Source organism: Gracilinanus agilis, chromosome 2 (assembly GCF_016433145.1).
Source record: "Gracilinanus agilis isolate LMUSP501 chromosome 2, AgileGrace, whole genome shotgun sequence".
In the NCBI taxonomy this organism is placed as follows: domain Eukaryota; kingdom Metazoa; phylum Chordata; class Mammalia; order Didelphimorphia; family Didelphidae; genus Gracilinanus; species Gracilinanus agilis.
The window spans coordinates 257,671,348-257,689,956 of NC_058131.1; the positions used below are offsets into that span (position 1 = coordinate 257,671,348).

The window sequence follows — 18,609 nt, forward strand, 5'->3', positions numbered from 1 at the left end:
TATATATATATATATATATATATATATATATATATATGTATGTATGTATATATATTAAAAATAGAGAAAAACGGAGCAATGAATTGAGCATGCAATTAAAAAACTAAGAAAAGAACAAATAAAAAATCTCCAAGTAAATATCAATTTGGAAATCCTAAATAAGAAATTGAAAGTAAGATAATCATTGTACTAATAGAACTAGGAGGTGATTTTTATGAAAAAATGGTTAATTTGATTAAAAAGGAAAGAAAACAATGACAAATGAAACAACACAAATGAAGAAATAATTAAAGTGATTATTACGAACTATCTTGCTCAATTATGTGCCAATAGATCTACCAATATTAGTGAAATGGATAAATATTTAGAAAAAATAATTTGCACAGATTAACAAATGAGGAAATAAAATATTTAAATAACTATATCTTAGAAAAAGAAAGTGATTGGGAATTTTTTTTATAGACAGCCCCCTAAAATATGTAGAGAACTTTGTCACATTTATAAGAATAAGAGTCTTCTCTGTAAGTGTGAAATTTGGGTAAATCAAGAATCACTAAGCACTTATCTTGGAAGGGGGCAGGAAGCCAACCCCATGGAACCCTGAGAGAATTCCATTTGGAAGGGGCCAGCAGCAAGACGAGTTTTGGAGGAGTTTTCTCAACTGTCACTTCACTCCTGACTGGACTGGGACCCTGGGAGGAATTGGTTCTTTGGTTGGGAGGTTTTGATTTTGGAGTGGATCCTGAGTGAATTGGGTTCCTCTGTACTTTTATTAGTGACTATTGGGAGATCACAAATACCAACAAAGAAGACATTGAACAGCAATTCTCCAGTTTTGCTGGAGAGTCTGAACTCCTTGGGGAGTGGGCTTGAATGGTGGGGGGTCCTTCCCTGATCCTTCTTGAATCAATTGATTCCTGTTACTTCCCTTTTATATTAGTTTAGAAATACTTGATAGGAGACTGTAGGGGGAAGAGAGAGTTAGCTACTGTGACCAAGCCACAGAAGAAGTCGAGAGCTGCTCTCTTGAGGAGAAGACATAGTTGTTAGTGAAATTCATCCTTTCCCTCTATCCTTGATTCCCTTATACCCTTTCCCCCTGTGCCCTGAATTTAATTTATCCTTTAATAAACCTTTGATAGTTTGATACTTTGAGTCTGGAGCAGAACATTTAAGGGGGGGAGGAGACTGATTTGGTGGCTGAGGGGAAGACTAATTCCAAAGATCATCTTGAGGGGTAAAGCTATTGGAACTTAGGAGTGGGGGGGAGGCTTGTCTTAACAGGGCTGGCTCTGAGGGTGGGATCTAACCCACTAGTGTCACAACTGAACTCTAGAACCTTCCTTCAACATCCCCACTATAGCTTTGCCAGTTTGGGAACCTCTTTGAGTTTATTCCTCATAGGTCTTCCCTGGGGTGGGGGTGAGTGAGAGCTGATCTGGCCCATTGAAAGCTAACCACGGGAGAATCTAGATACATACCCCGCTACCATCAATACTCACCCTCATACATCTCCCAATTAATAAATGGGCAAAACAAATAGACAATTTTTGAATGAAGAAATTAAAGCCATATATGGGTATAGAAAAATGCTCTCAATCACTACTGCTCAGAAAAATGCAAGCCCAAACAATTCTGAGATATCATCTCACATCAATCAGATTGGATAAAATGACAAAAGGGCAAAATGACAAATTTCAGAGGGGATTTTATAAAATAGGAACACTAATATACTGTTAGTACAGCTATGAATTTGATTCAACAACTATGGGGAGCAATTTGGAATTACACACTGAGAGTTGTAAGACTGTGTATACACTTAGTCTATCCTGTTTCCCATGGAAATCAGGGAAAATGGAAAAGAATCTATATGTTCCAAAATATTGATAGTACCTCTCTTTTTGGTGGCAAAGAACTGGAAATTGAGGGGATGCCCATCAATTGGGGAATGGGTAAAGAAATTTTGGAATATAATTGTGATGGAATATTATTGTATAACAATAAACAATTAGCAGGCTAATTAAAAAAAAACTTCAAAATAGTACATGAGATAATGACTAGTGAAATGAATAGAACTAGGAGAATATCATACACAGCTACATATTTAAAACTTAAAGAATAAATTGTGAATGTTACCTCCAGAATTTGAAAAGGTAAGCATGAAAGATATTTGTATGGATATGTCTGTCTCTTGGATGATGTCTTCTTTGATGCATGGAAGGGAAAGAGATTGGGATACTTACAGATACATTCTGTTAATCAAATAAAAGAAGAAACTGGACAAGCCACCAATGAGATTCCTAAGAAAAAATCCCCAAGACCAGATGTATTCATAAGTGAATTCTAACAAACATTTAAAGAACTGTTAATTCCAATACTATATAAACTATTTGAAAAAATTAGCAAAGAAGGAGCCCTACCAAATTCCATCTATAGTACAAATAGGGTGTTTACCAGGAAGAGTAAAAATGAAGAAAGAAAATTATACACCAATTCCCCTAATGAATATCAATGCAAAAATTTAAATAAAACACTTGTGAGGCGACATGACAAAGATCATATGCTATGTTTAGGCGAGATCTATACCAGAAATAAAGGACCAATTCAATATTAAGATAATTATCAGCATAATTGACCATATAAATAACAAAATCAACAAAATCACATCATCATCTCAATACATTCAGAAAAAGCTTTTGAAAAAATACAACACCCATTCTCATTAAAAACAGTAGAATGTATAGAAATAAATGAAGCTATTCTTAAAATGGTAAGTAATATCTCTCTAAAACCATTAGCAAGCATTATCTGTGATGGGGATAAGACAGCCATCCCAATAAAATAAGCAATGAAGAAAAGATGTCCATTATCACCACTATTATTCAATATTGTTCTAGACATATTAGCTATAGCAATAAGAAACAAAAATGAAAGAAATTATACTAGATGATTAGGAAAGTATCACTCTTTGCAGATGATGTGATGGTAAACTTTAAGAATCCTAGAGAATTAACTAAAGAAAGTCAAAATAACAACTTTAGCAAATGGCAGGATCTAAAATAAATCCATATAAATCATCATTTCTATAAATGACTAACAAAGTCCAGCAACAAAGAGATAGCAATGCAAATTTCATTTAAAATAACTACAGACAATATAAAACAGCTGGGAGTCCATCTGTCAAAACAAATACAGGAACTTTATGAATTCAATTACAAAACACTTTTCACAAAAATAAAGTCATATCTAAACAACTGGAGAAATATTAATTACTCATGGGTATGCCAAGCCAATATAATAACAATCACAATTCTACCTAAACTAATTTACTCATTCAGTACCATAACAAACTACCAAATAATTTATTTTGTTGAGCTATAAAAAATAATAACAAAATTCATCTGGAAGAAAAAGAGTTTAAGAATGTCAATGGAACCCATTTTTTTAAAATGTGAAGGAAGATAGCCTTGTAGTGCCAGAGTTCAAACAGTATTGCAAAGTGGTAATCATCAGAACAATCAGGTAATAGGGAAAATAGTGGTAGATCAGTGGGCTATATTAGGTACATAATAAACAGTAGTAAATGATTGTAGTAATGTACAATTTAACAAATGCAAAGATTTAAGCTTTTGGAACAAACTCACTATATGGCAAAAATTCTTCAGAAAAAACAGAAAGCATTGGTAGATACTAATTATAGACCAACATTCACATTATATACCAAGATAAAGTCAAAATGGGTACATGGTTTAGACATAAAAGGTGATATCACAAGTAAACTAGGGAAGCAAAGAAAATACCTATTAGATCTATCAAAAATAGAAGAATTTTTGACCAAATAAAAGATATAGACCAATCCAAAACATAAAATCAATAAATTTGATTACATTAAAGTAAAACTATTTTGGGAAAACAAAACCAATGAAGACAACATTAGAAAGAAACTAGGGGAAAACTTATAAGTTCCTTTGAGAAAAGCCTCACTTCTCAAATATATAGAAAACTCAGTCAAAATTATAGGAATGCAAGTTATTCACCAGTTGGTGAATGATCAGAGGATATGATCAGGCACTTTACAGAAGAAATCAAAGCTACCTATAGTCATATGCAAAAATTAAAATTAATTTTAATTTTATTTATTACATCATTATTACTAATAATATGAAAATTAAATTAAATTTAATACTCTCTAAATTAAAATTAGAGAAATGCAAATTAAAAGAAATTTGAGTTATCATCTCATTCCTATAAAATTGGCTAATATGACAGAAAAGGAAAATGACAAATGTTGGAGCAAATGTGGAAAAATAGTGATACTAACTTTGTGGAGTTATGAACTGATCCAACCATTCTGGAAAATAGTTTAGATCTGCGTCCAAAGGATTATAAAATTTGGCATATCCTTTGACATGATAACACCACTACTAGGTTTGTATCACAAAGAGATTTTTAAAAAGAGAAAAAGATACATTTGTACAAAAATATTTATAGTAGGTCTTTTTGTGCTGGCAAAGAATTGGAAAATTAGGAAATGGATGAGCAAGTTGTGATGGAATTTTGTTGTGCTATAAGAAATGACAGGCAGGATGGTTTAACAAAAAACTAAACCTCCTAAGACTTATTTAAATAAATACAAAGTAAATTGAGCAGAACTGAGAAATCATTGTACACAGTAACCGCAATATTGTATAATGATCTGCTGTGGATTAACTTAGCTATTCTCAGCAATTCAATGATCCAACAGAATTCTGAAGGACTTGTAATGAAAAAACATGTCCACCTCCAAAGGAAGAAATGATGGAATCTGAATGGAGGGTGAAGCATACTTTTTTAAATTTCTTTTTTTTTTGGTCAGTGTTTTGTATCATGCTTAATGTGTAAATATGTTTTGCATAACTCCACATGTATAATCTATATCAAATTGCTTGTCTTCTCAAGGAGGGACAGGAGTGAGGGAAGGTGAGAAACTGGAACTGAATAGCTGTGCTCTTTGTGGTGGCAAAAAATTGGAAAATGAGGGGGGTGTCCCTCAATTGGGGCATGGCTGATCAAATTGTGGTATATGATGGTAATTACTATTGTGCTATAAGGAATGATGAGCTGCTTGATTTCTATATGAACCGGAGAGATCTCTATGAACTGATGCGGAATGAAATGAGCAGAACCAAGAGAACATTGTACACAGAAATTGGAACATTGTGTAATGATCAAATGTAAACAATTTTGCTACTAGTAGTAATACAATGAACCAGGACAATCCCAAGGGGCTTATGAGAAAGAATGTTACCCATATTAAGAGAAAGAACTGTGGGAATAGAAACACAGAAGAAAAACATATGATTTATCTTGTTTATATGGGTATGTTATTTGGGGTTTTGGTTTTAAAAGATTACTCTATTAAAAAATGAATAATATGGAAATAGGTATCAAGTGATAATGCATGTATAACCCAGTGGAATTGCTTGTCAGCTCTGGCAGGGGAAAGGGAAGAGGGAAGGGAGAGAACATGAATCATGTAACCATGGAAAATTATTTAAATTATCTTAAAAGTTCACTTTTTTACATATAATTGAGAAAAATAAAAAGAATAATTAAATTTTTTGACTAAGCATTTATGCCTTGGAAAACAGCAAATGCTATATAAATCAGGGTTTGGTTTGTTGGCTTTTTAAAAATATATTTATTCAACATTGACATGTCAAAGCCAAAAAGAACCTTGCAAATAAACTTATGTAATACCTCTCCCATTTTTAATAAAAAGGAAGCTGAGGCCTAGAAAAAGAAGATGACTAAAAGAGAACAGTACTACTATTTCTTATTAATCTCAGTAGAGATGAATTTATGAATGTTTTCTGTAAGAAGAGGAATTTTAAAAATTATAACCTTGATTTGACTCAATTCAAAACTATAAGAATAATCAAAAGGAAGTAATTATGTGAATTTGTTGATATTTGAGACTTTAGACTCCCACTCAAGGCATATGAAATTTTCTCTTCTTTAGGAAAAAAGGATAGAGATAGATCATATAGTTAGGAAAATTTATTATTATGATATTAACAAACAGGCTTAGTTAGAGGCAGTCTTTGCCAATCGTATTTGTTTAAACCTTAATTAAACAAAAGCTCATAATTTATATCAATTTTAAGTCCTAGAAAGCATCTTCCTCACAACAATCTTTTGAGACAGAACACGTATAATTGTTCCCATTCTATAGGTGAGGAATCAGTTCAGAGTTCAGAAAGAATGAATGATTTACTTACAGTCTACTTACAGCTAGTATTTTGTCTAAACCAATTGGGATCCAAATCTAGAGCTCTTTCATCACACATTCTATGTCCTTTCCTCCACAGAATGAGATAAGACAATCTGTGTTGTTGAGTTGTTTTTTTTTTTTAAATCTTTTTTTTTTAACCCTTGTACTTCGGTGTATTGTCTCATAGGTGGAAGATTGGTAAGGGTGGGCAATGGGGGTCAAGTGACTTGCCCAGGGTCACACAGCTGTTGAGTTGTTTTAATCTTGTCTGATTCTATATGGCCTAGTCAATAGTTAGGATAGTAAAAAATGTAAATTAAATATATTAACATTTTAGTTAGCTGAATAAACAAAGTATATTTTTGTATGTTTCCTAAATTTATTTTGGATTTTGCATTTTATGGCTATTTCTAATATCTCTGTTGCAATAAAAATGTGATAATGAGAAAGTGAGGCACAAAAGGTCCAAGCTTAATTTATTTATTGGCAAGGTTAATAGTCCCCAATAATAGAGGTCGGTGATTCCTTCAATGGCCAAATACCTCTCTAAAAGTCAGAGTAGCCTTTTTACACATTTTTGAAAGGCAGCAGGTTATATAGGGTGCCTAAAATAGTTCAGTGACTGGTTATATATGGTACCAGAATAATTAAGTGATGAAAACCAAATAAAGATTGTAATTGGTACTTAGTTATGTAGACTTGTGAGGAAGGGATCTTCTAGGGTCCATAATAATATGGGGGCATAGAGTTATTCATCATACTCTAGAACAGTGATGGACAAACTTTTTAAAGAGGGGGCCAGGGGGAAGCTGGGTAGCTCAGTGGATTGAGAGTCAGGCCTAGAGATGGGAGGTCCTGGGTTCAAATCTGGCCTCAGACACTTTCCAGCTGTGTGACCCTGGGCAAGTCACTTGACCCCCATTGTCCACCCTTACCACTCTTCCACTAAGGAGCCAATACACAGAAGTTAAGGGTGGGCCTTTATAACTTTAGGTGGGCCAATATAATTTATTAAAAAATAACAATGATATATTTTACAAAATTTTTGTATTTTTTGTGATACTAAGCCCTATTAATGGCCGGATAGAAAATTTCAGGGGGCTGCATCTGACCTGCAAGCCTTAGTTTGCCCATTGCTGCTCTAGAACATTCTTTGGAAAGTTGCTAATCTACCACTCCCTTTGCCAGGGAAACCCAGTACCAGGAAAACATCTTGGAACCAGGTTGACTCATCCTTCATCCATCTTTCTTATCTGCCTCAAGTGGCATGGTTGCCTTATTTACTAATTGAAAGGTGATCATGAGGTCTACCCAAAATTACTTAAAGTCTAAGCCTTAAAACTTGATTTCTATGAATAATGCTATGATCAATAAAACATTTAACTATTAATCAATAATCAGCATTCAAAGTCACATCACCCTCCCTTTATTTTTAACATGTATAAAATGTGTTTTAGGGAACTTACACCTGTCAATGAACATTTCAATAAATGCATTACCTATTAACTTAGTTTTTGTTTCCAAGGTCATTGTTGCCAGCTGTCACCAACCAGCAAAAGATGAACTTATCAATCAGACAAAGATGAAGGTAGGTATTAAGCTTATTAATGTGCAAGATACAGTTCATTTTTTGCTGGCAAGCTTGTTTGAAAATCTAGAGACCTACAGTGCCCTGACTCATTTTGGTTTTCAGGAAAACAAAGTAAAAACAGCTTCAAAATGCTTACATTTATGCAGTCATATTGAGCCATTAGGGATTTTTGGTAAAGGGCATTTCATCTAAGATGAGGCTAAGGACAATTTGTAGACTCATAAACATATCATACAATGCCACCTCAAAGTAATATTGCAACAATTTTCTTTTTGTGGCTTGATTATTATATGGTTTAACACACTCTCCAGGCATATCACCAGCCTTTGCAGCGTTTTAAAAGAAGATGGATTATCACTACCTTTGAAGTCCAAGAGGAAGACCCAGGACCATTCCCCAAGCTAGCTGGAGAGGTAAACCAAATGTCCATCTTCTTTTATCCTTAGTTGTCACTTAAAATCTAGCAATCAGAAGCAGATAAAAATCCTGAAAGGATTCACAATAATTCTTTAGTTAAGAAGTATGCATTTTCCTACTTAATGCCACAACATTTTAGTAGTACTTATCATATGCAAAGCACTTTGTAGATGCCAAGATTCAAATATTTAAAAAAAATGAAAGTATTCCTTTCCTTCAGGGACTTACATTCTATTCTGCAAATACAACATTAGAGATGTGCTCTTAAATATTTAAAACCTTCTCTGCAAAAACACTTCAGTTTAGTCTGCATTATTAACACTTTCCTGAATCTAGACAATCCACAAAACTATAAATCAAGTCATGCTTTGCACTATTTGGTAATTTCTGAAGTGTAAAATACTTACAGTGAAAATTTTAACAATTCACTTTCTATGCCAGTTGGATTTGACTTGAGTACTCCTCTGTAACAACAGGTACCCAGAGTAGTAAATGCAATGTATATACAACTTGAACACTAACTATGAGGGATATCAAGAAAGACTTTCTAATGAAAGATAATAGGAATTCTAGAGTAGAGAAAAAAGTGAGGATGGGATACCTTCCTTGGATGGAAGATAGCTTGTGGAAAAGAATAAAAGCAAGCAATGGAGAGTTATGTCTTAGGAATAGTTCATTATTCAACTTGACTGAACTATAGAGTGCATGAAAGACAGCAATGGGAAATAAGATTAAAAAGTAAGTGAGAGACAGATTATGGACCACTTTAGAGATGAATTTTAAAAATTCTATTCTTTTTAAAAATTTTTAGAAGAAACAGTGAATCACTGAAGATTTTTGAGGTGGACACTAACATAGTCAGCTCAAGATTTTATAAAGATCAATTTGGTTGTTGTGTGGAGGGTGGATGGAGAAAGCAGATAATGGACCATAGTACACCAATACTGTTCATGGGACTTTCTGAGCAAAATCCTGGATTTTCCATTTCCTTCTCCAGGATATTAAAAGAAATAGAGGAAAGTGTCTTGCCCAGGATCACAGAACTAGAAAGAATCTGAGGTTAAGACTTGAACTTAGAGTCTTCCAGACTGTAGTTCCAGTGCTTTGTTCAAGTCTTTTGTTTTGGTCTATTTATTTAAAAATCACAGACGATAAGGATTTATGAGGTGATAAAGGTTTATGAGTGGTGCGAATGGAGATAAGGGAGCTGATAGGGCTGACATTCCAAGTAGGTTCATCATGACTTGAAAACTATTGGGATATACAATATTAGGGATAGGAAATAGCCTGCCTCAGTGACTGAAAATACTTTGTCTGAAGAATGGTCTTTTAAAAACATTTTTCTGTGTTTTTACTTACAGCTGTTCAATAATATAAACTACAATGAATCCCTAATATATATAATCAGTGGGCCTGGTGTGGATGAGGATCCAATTGGTCTTTTTTCTATGGAAGATAATCATCATGGGAAAGTCTATGTTCATTATCCAATTGATCGGGAGGAAACACCATTTTTTGTGGTACCTATAAATTTTACCCTTCTAATCTTCTTCTTGCTCAACCCCAAAATTATGTGTAGTAGCATAATGAGACAATAATGAAAAAAAATTTAACCAACCACAAATTCAGAGTTGAGGTTGATCAGTCAGTCAGTAAATAATTATTAAGCACCCACTGTGTCTGTCACTGCTCTAAGAACTGAGGAATTGGAGTCAAAAGACTGTTCCTGCTCTCAAGAAGCTTATAAGTAATGGGGAAGACAACTTGCAAACAAAGCTGTACAAATAAGCTTTATGAAGGATAAACAGAAAGTAAATAAGAGGGGGAAGACATTAGAATTACAAGGGTTTATGAAAGGCTTCCTGTATAAGATAAGGTTTTTGTAGGGCCTTAAGGGAAGTCCAGAATATCAGTAATTGGAGCAGAGAAGGGAGAGATTTAATAGCCTGGAGAAAATGGTTAAAGTTGAAAGTCAGTGTCATTGGTTCAAAGTATGTGATTGGGAGTAGGGAGTAAGAACACTGGAAAGACAGGAGGGTGCTAGGTTATAAAGAATTTTGAATGTCAACAAGGAATTTTGTATTTGAGCCTAGAGGTGATAGACAGCTGTCACCGGGAGTTTATTGGTGGGTATGGGTGGGGGGAGTGGAGGTTGATGTGGTCAGGCTAGTGCTTTAGGAAAAATCACTTATGTGGCTGAATTGAGAACTGATTGGAGTGGGGAGAGACTGGGCAGGCAGACCCTCCAGCAGACTATTGCAATAATTCAAGTGTGCAGTGATGAGGTCCTGCACTGGAGTGGTGGCAGTGTCAGAGGAGAGAAGGAGGCAAATTTCAGAGATATTGCAAAGGGGAAACTACCAAGCCTTGGTAACATATGGGATATGGGGTGAGGAGCAGTGAGAGATACTAAGGAGTTGAAGATAACACTTAGGAGGTTAAGACATGGAAATATGGTGTCCTCCACATTAATATGGAAGATAGAAGGTGGATGCAAGTTTAAAGGGAAAGATAATGAGTTCTGATTTGGATATATTAACTTTAAGATGTCTCCATTCATTTTGAGATATTGGCAAGGTCATTAGAGAAGTAAGATTGGAAGTCCAAAGACAGGTTGGAGTAGGAGAGGTAGATTTGAGAATCCTTAGCATAGAGAAGATAATTAAAGTCCATGAAAACTGAGATCAACAAGCGAAGTAGTAAAGAGAGAGAATTAAAAATGGCCCATTAGCTCTAAACAACCAACCCAGGGAAACTATCAATAATATGGAAATAGATCTTGATCAATGACGCATAAAAAACCCAGTGGAAATGCATGTCAGCTGGTGGGAGTTGGAGGGGAGAGAAAGAACATGAATGATGTAACCATAGAAAATTTTTCTAAAAAATTAAAAATTAAAAAAAAAAAGGTCCATTAGAAACTTCTGGGATACCTGTGGTCAGAGGGCATGATCTGAATTGAACTTCTGGCAAAGGACACTTGGAAGGAGTGTCAAATGTATAAGAGGAAAACCAGGAGAGTGAAGTCCTGAAAACCAAAAGCAAGGAGAGGTTGATCAATAGTATCAAAGGCTGCAGAAAGATCAAAGAGAATAAGAAAGAATATTGGATTTGACAATTAAGAGATCAACACTAACTTCAGAGAGCTCAGTTTCAGTGGAATAAAGAAGTCACAAACTGGATTATAAAGGATTAAGAAGAGAGTGAGAGGAGAGGAAGTGGAAGCACTTCTTGTATATTTACCTTTCCAAGGAGTTTAGTTATTAAGGGTAGAAGAAGGTGATAGCAGGGATGGAAGGATCAAGAAAGAATTTTTCAAGGATTGGGGAAACATGGCTACATTTGTAAGCAGTAGTGAAGCAGTCAGTAGACAGAGAGAATGAAAAAAAGCGACAATGGAAATGACAGAGAGGACAATCTGTTGTAGGATATGAGATTAAAAAGGAATTTTTTGAGGGGTTAGCATTGGTAAAGATTAAGGCCACCTTATCATGTGAGACAAGGATGAAAGAGAAAATAGTTACAGAAGGTATTTGGGTGATTTGAGATGAGGAGGAGGGGAGAAGAAGAGGACCTCATAGCAACTGGTACCAGTTTTTTTTTTTTCTATAAAATATGAAGCAAGGTTCTCAGATGAAAGGATGGGAGAAGGAAGCCACAGAACATTTGAGGAGGCAAAGGAAGATTTGGAAGAGATCCTATGGAGAGTGAGATAGTGAGTTGATAAGAAAGAGAAATATAAGGATTACATAGTAGCAACAAGGACCCAATTTGAGGTTGTGTAACAAATTTGCAGAGGACCTAGTCAGAATAGTTACATTCATCTTTGCTTAGCAGTATGTAGGTGCAAAGACAGCAGATAGTGAGAGTAATTCAAGGCTGAGGCTTGACAGACTATAATCAGCAAAAATGATGAGGTGGTTAGGGATTCAAGAGGACAGTGTAGAGTCCAATCTCCAAGGGGCCAGTATGAAGAAAAGAGAGAGTGGCTAGCTCAGGGAATATGGACAGGAAGAAAACTGAGGGATCAAGGGACTGGAAAATTACAGTACAGTGGAAGATTTAGGCTTTGTAAAGGAAGCCAGAGGAAGAAATGGAAAGTTAATAAATTGGAAAAAGGGATTCAGGAATTCTTTAATAATTTCTAGTCTCATATTTGTAGGGTTTTTCTGTGTTTTTTTTTCCAGTGATTTCTTTTTAAAATTTCATGTAGGACTCCATAGATCTTAGTTATAGTGGTAAGGTTGGCCTGGAAGTTTTAACATTTCTAAGTTTACTTTTTAAAAATGTAAATTTGTTGGTTTGTTGACTTTATATTATATTAGTAAATAAGTCACTACTAAAATATCTACAAAATCCACTGTTGCAATTCTGGAGAATTAGATGACAGTTTGCCTTTTGTTAGCTTAATAAACAAGGACCATGTTTGTTTTCATTTTGAATTTCTGTGGAACAGCACTTACCTTTCAAGTTTTTCAGGTTCTGAGGCCTGATTCTTGTTTGTGTTAGCAGTAAGCTATCCACTTTGAAAGGGTATTAACATTTTCAGAACCTCAACCATATTGTTTAATGCTCCAAAATAACAATTTCTTATATATGTACTTGTGTCTCTAAAGAATTAGTGCAGTTTTCCCAAGTGGGAAATACCTTTTTTATTCATTAGTAGGATCTAGCTGCATAATTCCAAATATGCAGAAATTCTCCTAAAACTCTTATAAAGACAAAAATCTATTTCTCTAAAGGCACTGTATCTTCCCATACTGTTTGTAAACAAGATCTAGCTGAGTGACACCTCTAGGGCAATATCTCTCAGCCTCAGATTCTCTGCAGACAAATGATCTGATAAAAAAATGAAGAAACTTTAAGTGGCCATGACAGTAACTCCCAGATAACAATATTAACTGGAGGGATATTTGCAATATAAGAGTGCAAGACAAGGCTTTTTATATATTTGCTTAGATCTCAAGAGATTTAATTAAAAATCTTTACAATGTGGCTTCATGCCTAGAAAATATTTTTATAAAAACACTACTTAAAGCCAAAGACTTACTTGACTTTTTTGCAAGTATATATATACACAAATATATATATTTGAGCTGCTAGAGTATGATTATACTCTCTCTACATACATATATGTATATGTATATATGTACATATATGCATATATATACACTTATACACATATATAATGTATATGTATGCAGACATAATAACCATAATTGTTCACTACTATAGTTGAGTTCAATGAAAATAAAACCCCTAAAATCTTTTATTCAACATATACTCTAAAGCAAAGTAGTCATATTAGCTAAACTTGACATTCCATTTTCTACTCTGTGATTTTCCATAGTCCCCCCTGTATAGAGTGTATTTCCTTCTCATCTCCTTCTTAGAATACCTCTGTATTTTTCAAGCCTCCCCTCAATTGCCCATAATTTCCTTGAATTTTTTCAATCATTACTATTTTATCCCTCCTCAAATTATGCTGTATCTAACATGAAATTATCTTGTCCCTAACTTATCTGTGTGCATGTTCTTCTTCCCTTTAATAACATCATTTCCTTAAAGTCAGTGACTGGTTTCTTTTTGTCTTCATAAGGCCAATGCCTTATTCATAGTTGCTTTCAATTAATCATGTCCAACTCTTCATGCTCTCATTGACAATGCTATAATGTCTATGGGGTTTTCCTGGCAAAGATCCTAGAGTGGTTTGCCAATTTCTTCTCCTGGTGATTAAGGCAGTGATCAAGTGACTTCCCACCCTGAATCACCAACTATAGTTTTGTTATTTTTTATTTTTTAGTCATATCCAACTCTTCATGACCTCAATTGATGTTTTCTTGGTAAAGACATTTGAGTGGTTTGCCATTTCTTTTTCCAGATCAATTTACAAATTGAGAAATTGGGGCAAACAAGATAAAGTGACTTGCCTGTAGTCACACAGCTAATAATTGTCTGAGCCTAGATTTGAACTGGGTCCTAACTGAATCCAGGCTGGACATTATTACCTACAGCCCTTAGCTGATTTTTAGACATAGTAGGTACTGAGGTTATAGTAGAGATAAAGAGATTAAGATGAATAGTATAGTCAAAGAAAGTAGTTTCCTGAAACAGATAATTCTAGCTAGAGATATAACTCTGGTTTTAGGCCAGGCTCTGCCCCCTTGACTACTCTTGTGCAACTTATTTCACCTGAATCTCAGATCTACTTCAAATCATGCAATTGAAAATCACAGAATGGAAAAAGGAATGTTGAATTCAGGGAACAGCTAGCTTGACAAAATCTTGAATAGTGTATTTGTTAAAAAAAATTGGGGGCATTCATTTTTATTTAACTCAACTGAGATAGGCAATGCTTCCTATGATATTTGAGTGAGGTGACCATGGACTATTTATTTACATGCCCTAAGCCTCAGTTTCCTCGTCAAAATAATGAGGGTAAGAATGCTTGTAATATTTTATTTCTCAAGATTATTATGAAGCTCAAATGAGAGAATCTATGCAAAGTGCTTTGCAATCTCAAAGTGTTATATAAAACCAGCTAGTATAATGATAGGATCATAAACCTAGAGCTAGAAGGAATCTCAGAAACCATGTAGTTCAAAATGCTGACTTTACAAATGAGGAAACTGAGTTCCAGAGAGGTGATGACTTTTCCAAGGTCACACAAGTAGGATGTGTCAAAACTATTATTTGAACTCAGGTATTCAGTTAACCCTCTTTCCTCTGTGCCACACTGCCTTACTTAATATTATATTTTCTCTTGGACCCTTTCTATTTTGTAATATAAGATCTTTTCCTTATCCAAACATTCTACTCTTGATAACTTAAAAAAATTAATTTATTTGGAATATTTTTTCATGGTTACATGATTCATGATTTTTCCCACCCTTCTCCCCCCTTCTCAGAGCTGACAAGCAACTCCACTGGGTTATACATGTACAAAACATGTATAATATGCTCAAAACATATTTCCATATTATTCATATTTGCAATAGAGTGACCTTTTAATGCCCAAACTCCAGTCATATTCCCATTAAACCATGTGATCAAGGAGTTGTTTTTCTTCTGTGTTTCTACTACCATAGTTCTTTTTCCTAAGTTCCTTGGTGTTGTTCTGGATCATTGCATTGCTACTAGTAGAAAAGACTATTACATTCAATTGTGCCCTAGTGTATCAGTTTCTGTGTACGATGTTCTCCTGTTTCTGTTCCTTTTGCTCTGCATCAGTTCCTGGAGATTTTTCCAGTTCATATAGAAATCCTTCAGTTCATCATTCCTTTCAGCACAATAGTATTCGGGGTACAACCCTAGCAGTGTTATGGTTTGATCAAAGGGTAGGCATTCTTTTAAATCCCTCTGGGTCTTGATGACTTTTGGAGAAGTGATGGAATGAGAGTGTGAAATCTTCTGGTCTAGAATTCTGTTCCTATAGTTTCCTAAGAAAGGACCAGCCAAACCTGAAAACTGTCAAAATATTTAAGAGGTAAGGAAGAACAGAGACATATAATGTATATTTCTATTTAGGGACAAAACCCATCTTTTAGGAATTAAAATTTCAACCAGGACAAATAAATACACAGAAAGAAAAAGCTTTCCAAGTATAGAATGTAAATGATCGCTTCTACATCTTCTGTGACTTTCAGGGACTAGATTGGAAATTCTATAAATTTTCCTGACCTATATCCTGAGGAAAATTACTTGTTTTAGAATGTAACTATCCCAGTTTTTAGGGACAATAACAGAATATGAAATAATAAGAAACTCAGCATAGCATAGTGCAGTGATGGGCAAACTTTTTAAAAAGGGAGCCAAAGGAAAGGAAATGCTCATCTATCAGTCTGTTTCTTAGGCAACTCTTTCGAAGTTTCATTGTATTGTATCCTACTCATTGAATTAGTCAGATTAGGAATAATGTCGCACAGGCCGGATAGAACAAATTATGCAGCATAAATATAATCAAAATAATAAGTTAGCATTTTACACTACAGTGACACTTAGACTTTCAACAATAAAATGTTTATCATTAACTAATTAATGATAAATGATCCTATGGATAGGTATGGTGCATATTTATCTACTTTTATATTTAACCCACCCCTTCTAAAGATTCCAAGGTCAATTACTACTCACTTCTGGGTTTATGTAATAAATAGAATAATAAGAATTTATATCAGTGGTATTAAATATATATATATGTATATGTATAGATAGGTAGATAGATAGATAGATAGATAGATATGGGGACATATTGACAGAAAACCACAAATTAGCATTATCTGTTTCATTTCATTCTTATGTTTTTAGATATCACTCAACTACATTTTATTATGGTTGAGCCCAGCATATCATTTTAATATTTACAAAATACTTTTTGCACAAGAATCCTGTGAGATAGGCATTTCTAGAAATATTATTCCTAGTTGAAACTAAAGTCAGAAAGATTAAGTAATTTGTCCCTGTCTATACAATAAGTGTTGGAGTCATTTGTAAATTTCAAAACTGGTCACATGATTAATCACATTGGTTAGTGGATCTTCTCTTATATTGTCAGACCATCTTGATGTATAGCCAAGATTAATTCTTTTTCTGTGTTCGAATATAGAGTTACTTTGTATATTTAGTATGATATAGTAGCAAGCTTGTTGGATTGGGTTCAAGAGCAGAGGTTTCTAGTTCTAGCTCTGCTAGTTAGTAACCATCTATGCATTATCCTCTGTGAAAGACATTCTTTTGATTCATTGGTATAATTTGGCTACTCGAACCTCACTTTCATTTTCTACAAAATGCAGTTAGAAAAGATCAATGTGAATCAAGAATCAACATGACAACCAAAAACCTGATCATTAAGAGATGCAGTGTGTAGAATCATGGAGGTGATATTCCTGCTATGATATTCCTCTGGCTATAGTTTCTCTAGTCTTGTTCAGTTTAACATGGAAAACATGCCACTTCAAGCAAATTATAGCCTTGATTAATACCTTACAAACCACTGCTGAAATACTCAAACAAAGGGAGATAAGGAAGCATGTGCTTTGCTTCAGGGCTATTTTAGGACTTAAACATTTACTAGTCTTGAGAAATGACTTTAAAACATATAATGACCACCTGGTAGGGCTAGGAAACTCTACCTAAAACCTCAATTTGATTGTGAGTAGTTTAAGGTCATTAAGGATAGAACTGTTCTTTACTTAGTAGGACAAAGTTGAACTGAAAACTTTTGCAAATGCACCAATCCAGGGTAAATAGTCCCTAAAACATTTCAGGGTTTAGGAGGTCTAAAACAAGGAAGTCTAAAAGCAAAAAGGCTGATGTTCATTTGTTGGGTATGATGCAGGCGGGATTCTTATTCAGGTATGGAGTACACCAAATGAACTTTGAGATCCCCTCCCATGTCAAGACTTCTGATTCTAAGCATATGCCCATCACAAATGGATCAGAGAAGGATGTGTAAAAGGTTTGATTGAATTCTCATTTTGTTAGATGCCCTGCTTTTGGAGTTATTCATTGTTCTGGCTGATCCTATCTGTGTTTCTCTCCTTCTCCTTCCCCCTCCCCCCCCCACCCTCCTTGTCTCTTTGTGATTAAAGACTAATCTAATCAATGTACCTCAAGTAGATTATTTTTAGTTCTGGCTATCCTATCCTGGAGGTCACTGAAAAGTTGAAAAGCTTCCAAAGGACCACAAGCATTTATTTATTTAATTTTTTTTGGTTAAATTTTTAAGTATTTTTCCAAGGTTACATGATTTATGTTCTCTCCCTTCCCTGTTCCCTTCCCCCCTTCCCAGAGCTGACAAGTAATTTTCCTGGGTTATACAGATATTATCACTTAATACCTATTTCCATATTATTCATCTTTGTTATATAGTCTTTTAAAACCAAAACTCCAAATCCTATACATGTATCATTGTTCAAAACCTATAACCATGTTATTCATACTTGCAGTAGAGTGATCTTTTAACATTAAAACCCTAATCCTATCCCTATTGAACCATATGATTGATCATATGTTTTTCTTCTGTGTTTCTGTTCCCACAGTTCTTTCTATGGATGAGGATAGCATTATTTCTCATAAGTTCCTCTGGATTGTCCTGCGTCATTGCATTATTGCTAGTAGAAAAGTCTCTTACATTTGATTGTGCCATAATAACCATCAGATACCACAATTTGTTCAACCATTCCTAAATCAATGGACACCGTCTCATTTTCCAATTTTTTGCCACCACAAAGAGTGTGGCTATAAATATTTTTGTACAAGTCCTTTTCCTTATTATCTCTTTGAGGTACAAATGCAGCAGCAGCATGGCTAGATCAAAGGGCAGCCATTCTTTTAAAATCCTTTGCTC

General features: G+C 34.4%; 1 protein-coding gene across 1 annotated transcript in view; it reads left to right on the forward strand.

The window, feature by feature from the left end:
- The window catches only part of CDH26 (cadherin 26), a 90,861-nt gene that overhangs the window by 37,547 nt on the left and 34,705 nt on the right, over positions 1-18,609 (forward strand). Inside the window, exons 3-5 of the mRNA XM_044659640.1 lie at positions 7,779-7,841; positions 8,156-8,257; positions 9,623-9,781. Of these exons, the coding sequence (XP_044515575.1) occupies positions 7,779-7,841; positions 8,156-8,257; positions 9,623-9,781 (324 nt within the window). The remainder of the gene's footprint in view (positions 1-7,778; positions 7,842-8,155; positions 8,258-9,622; positions 9,782-18,609) is intronic.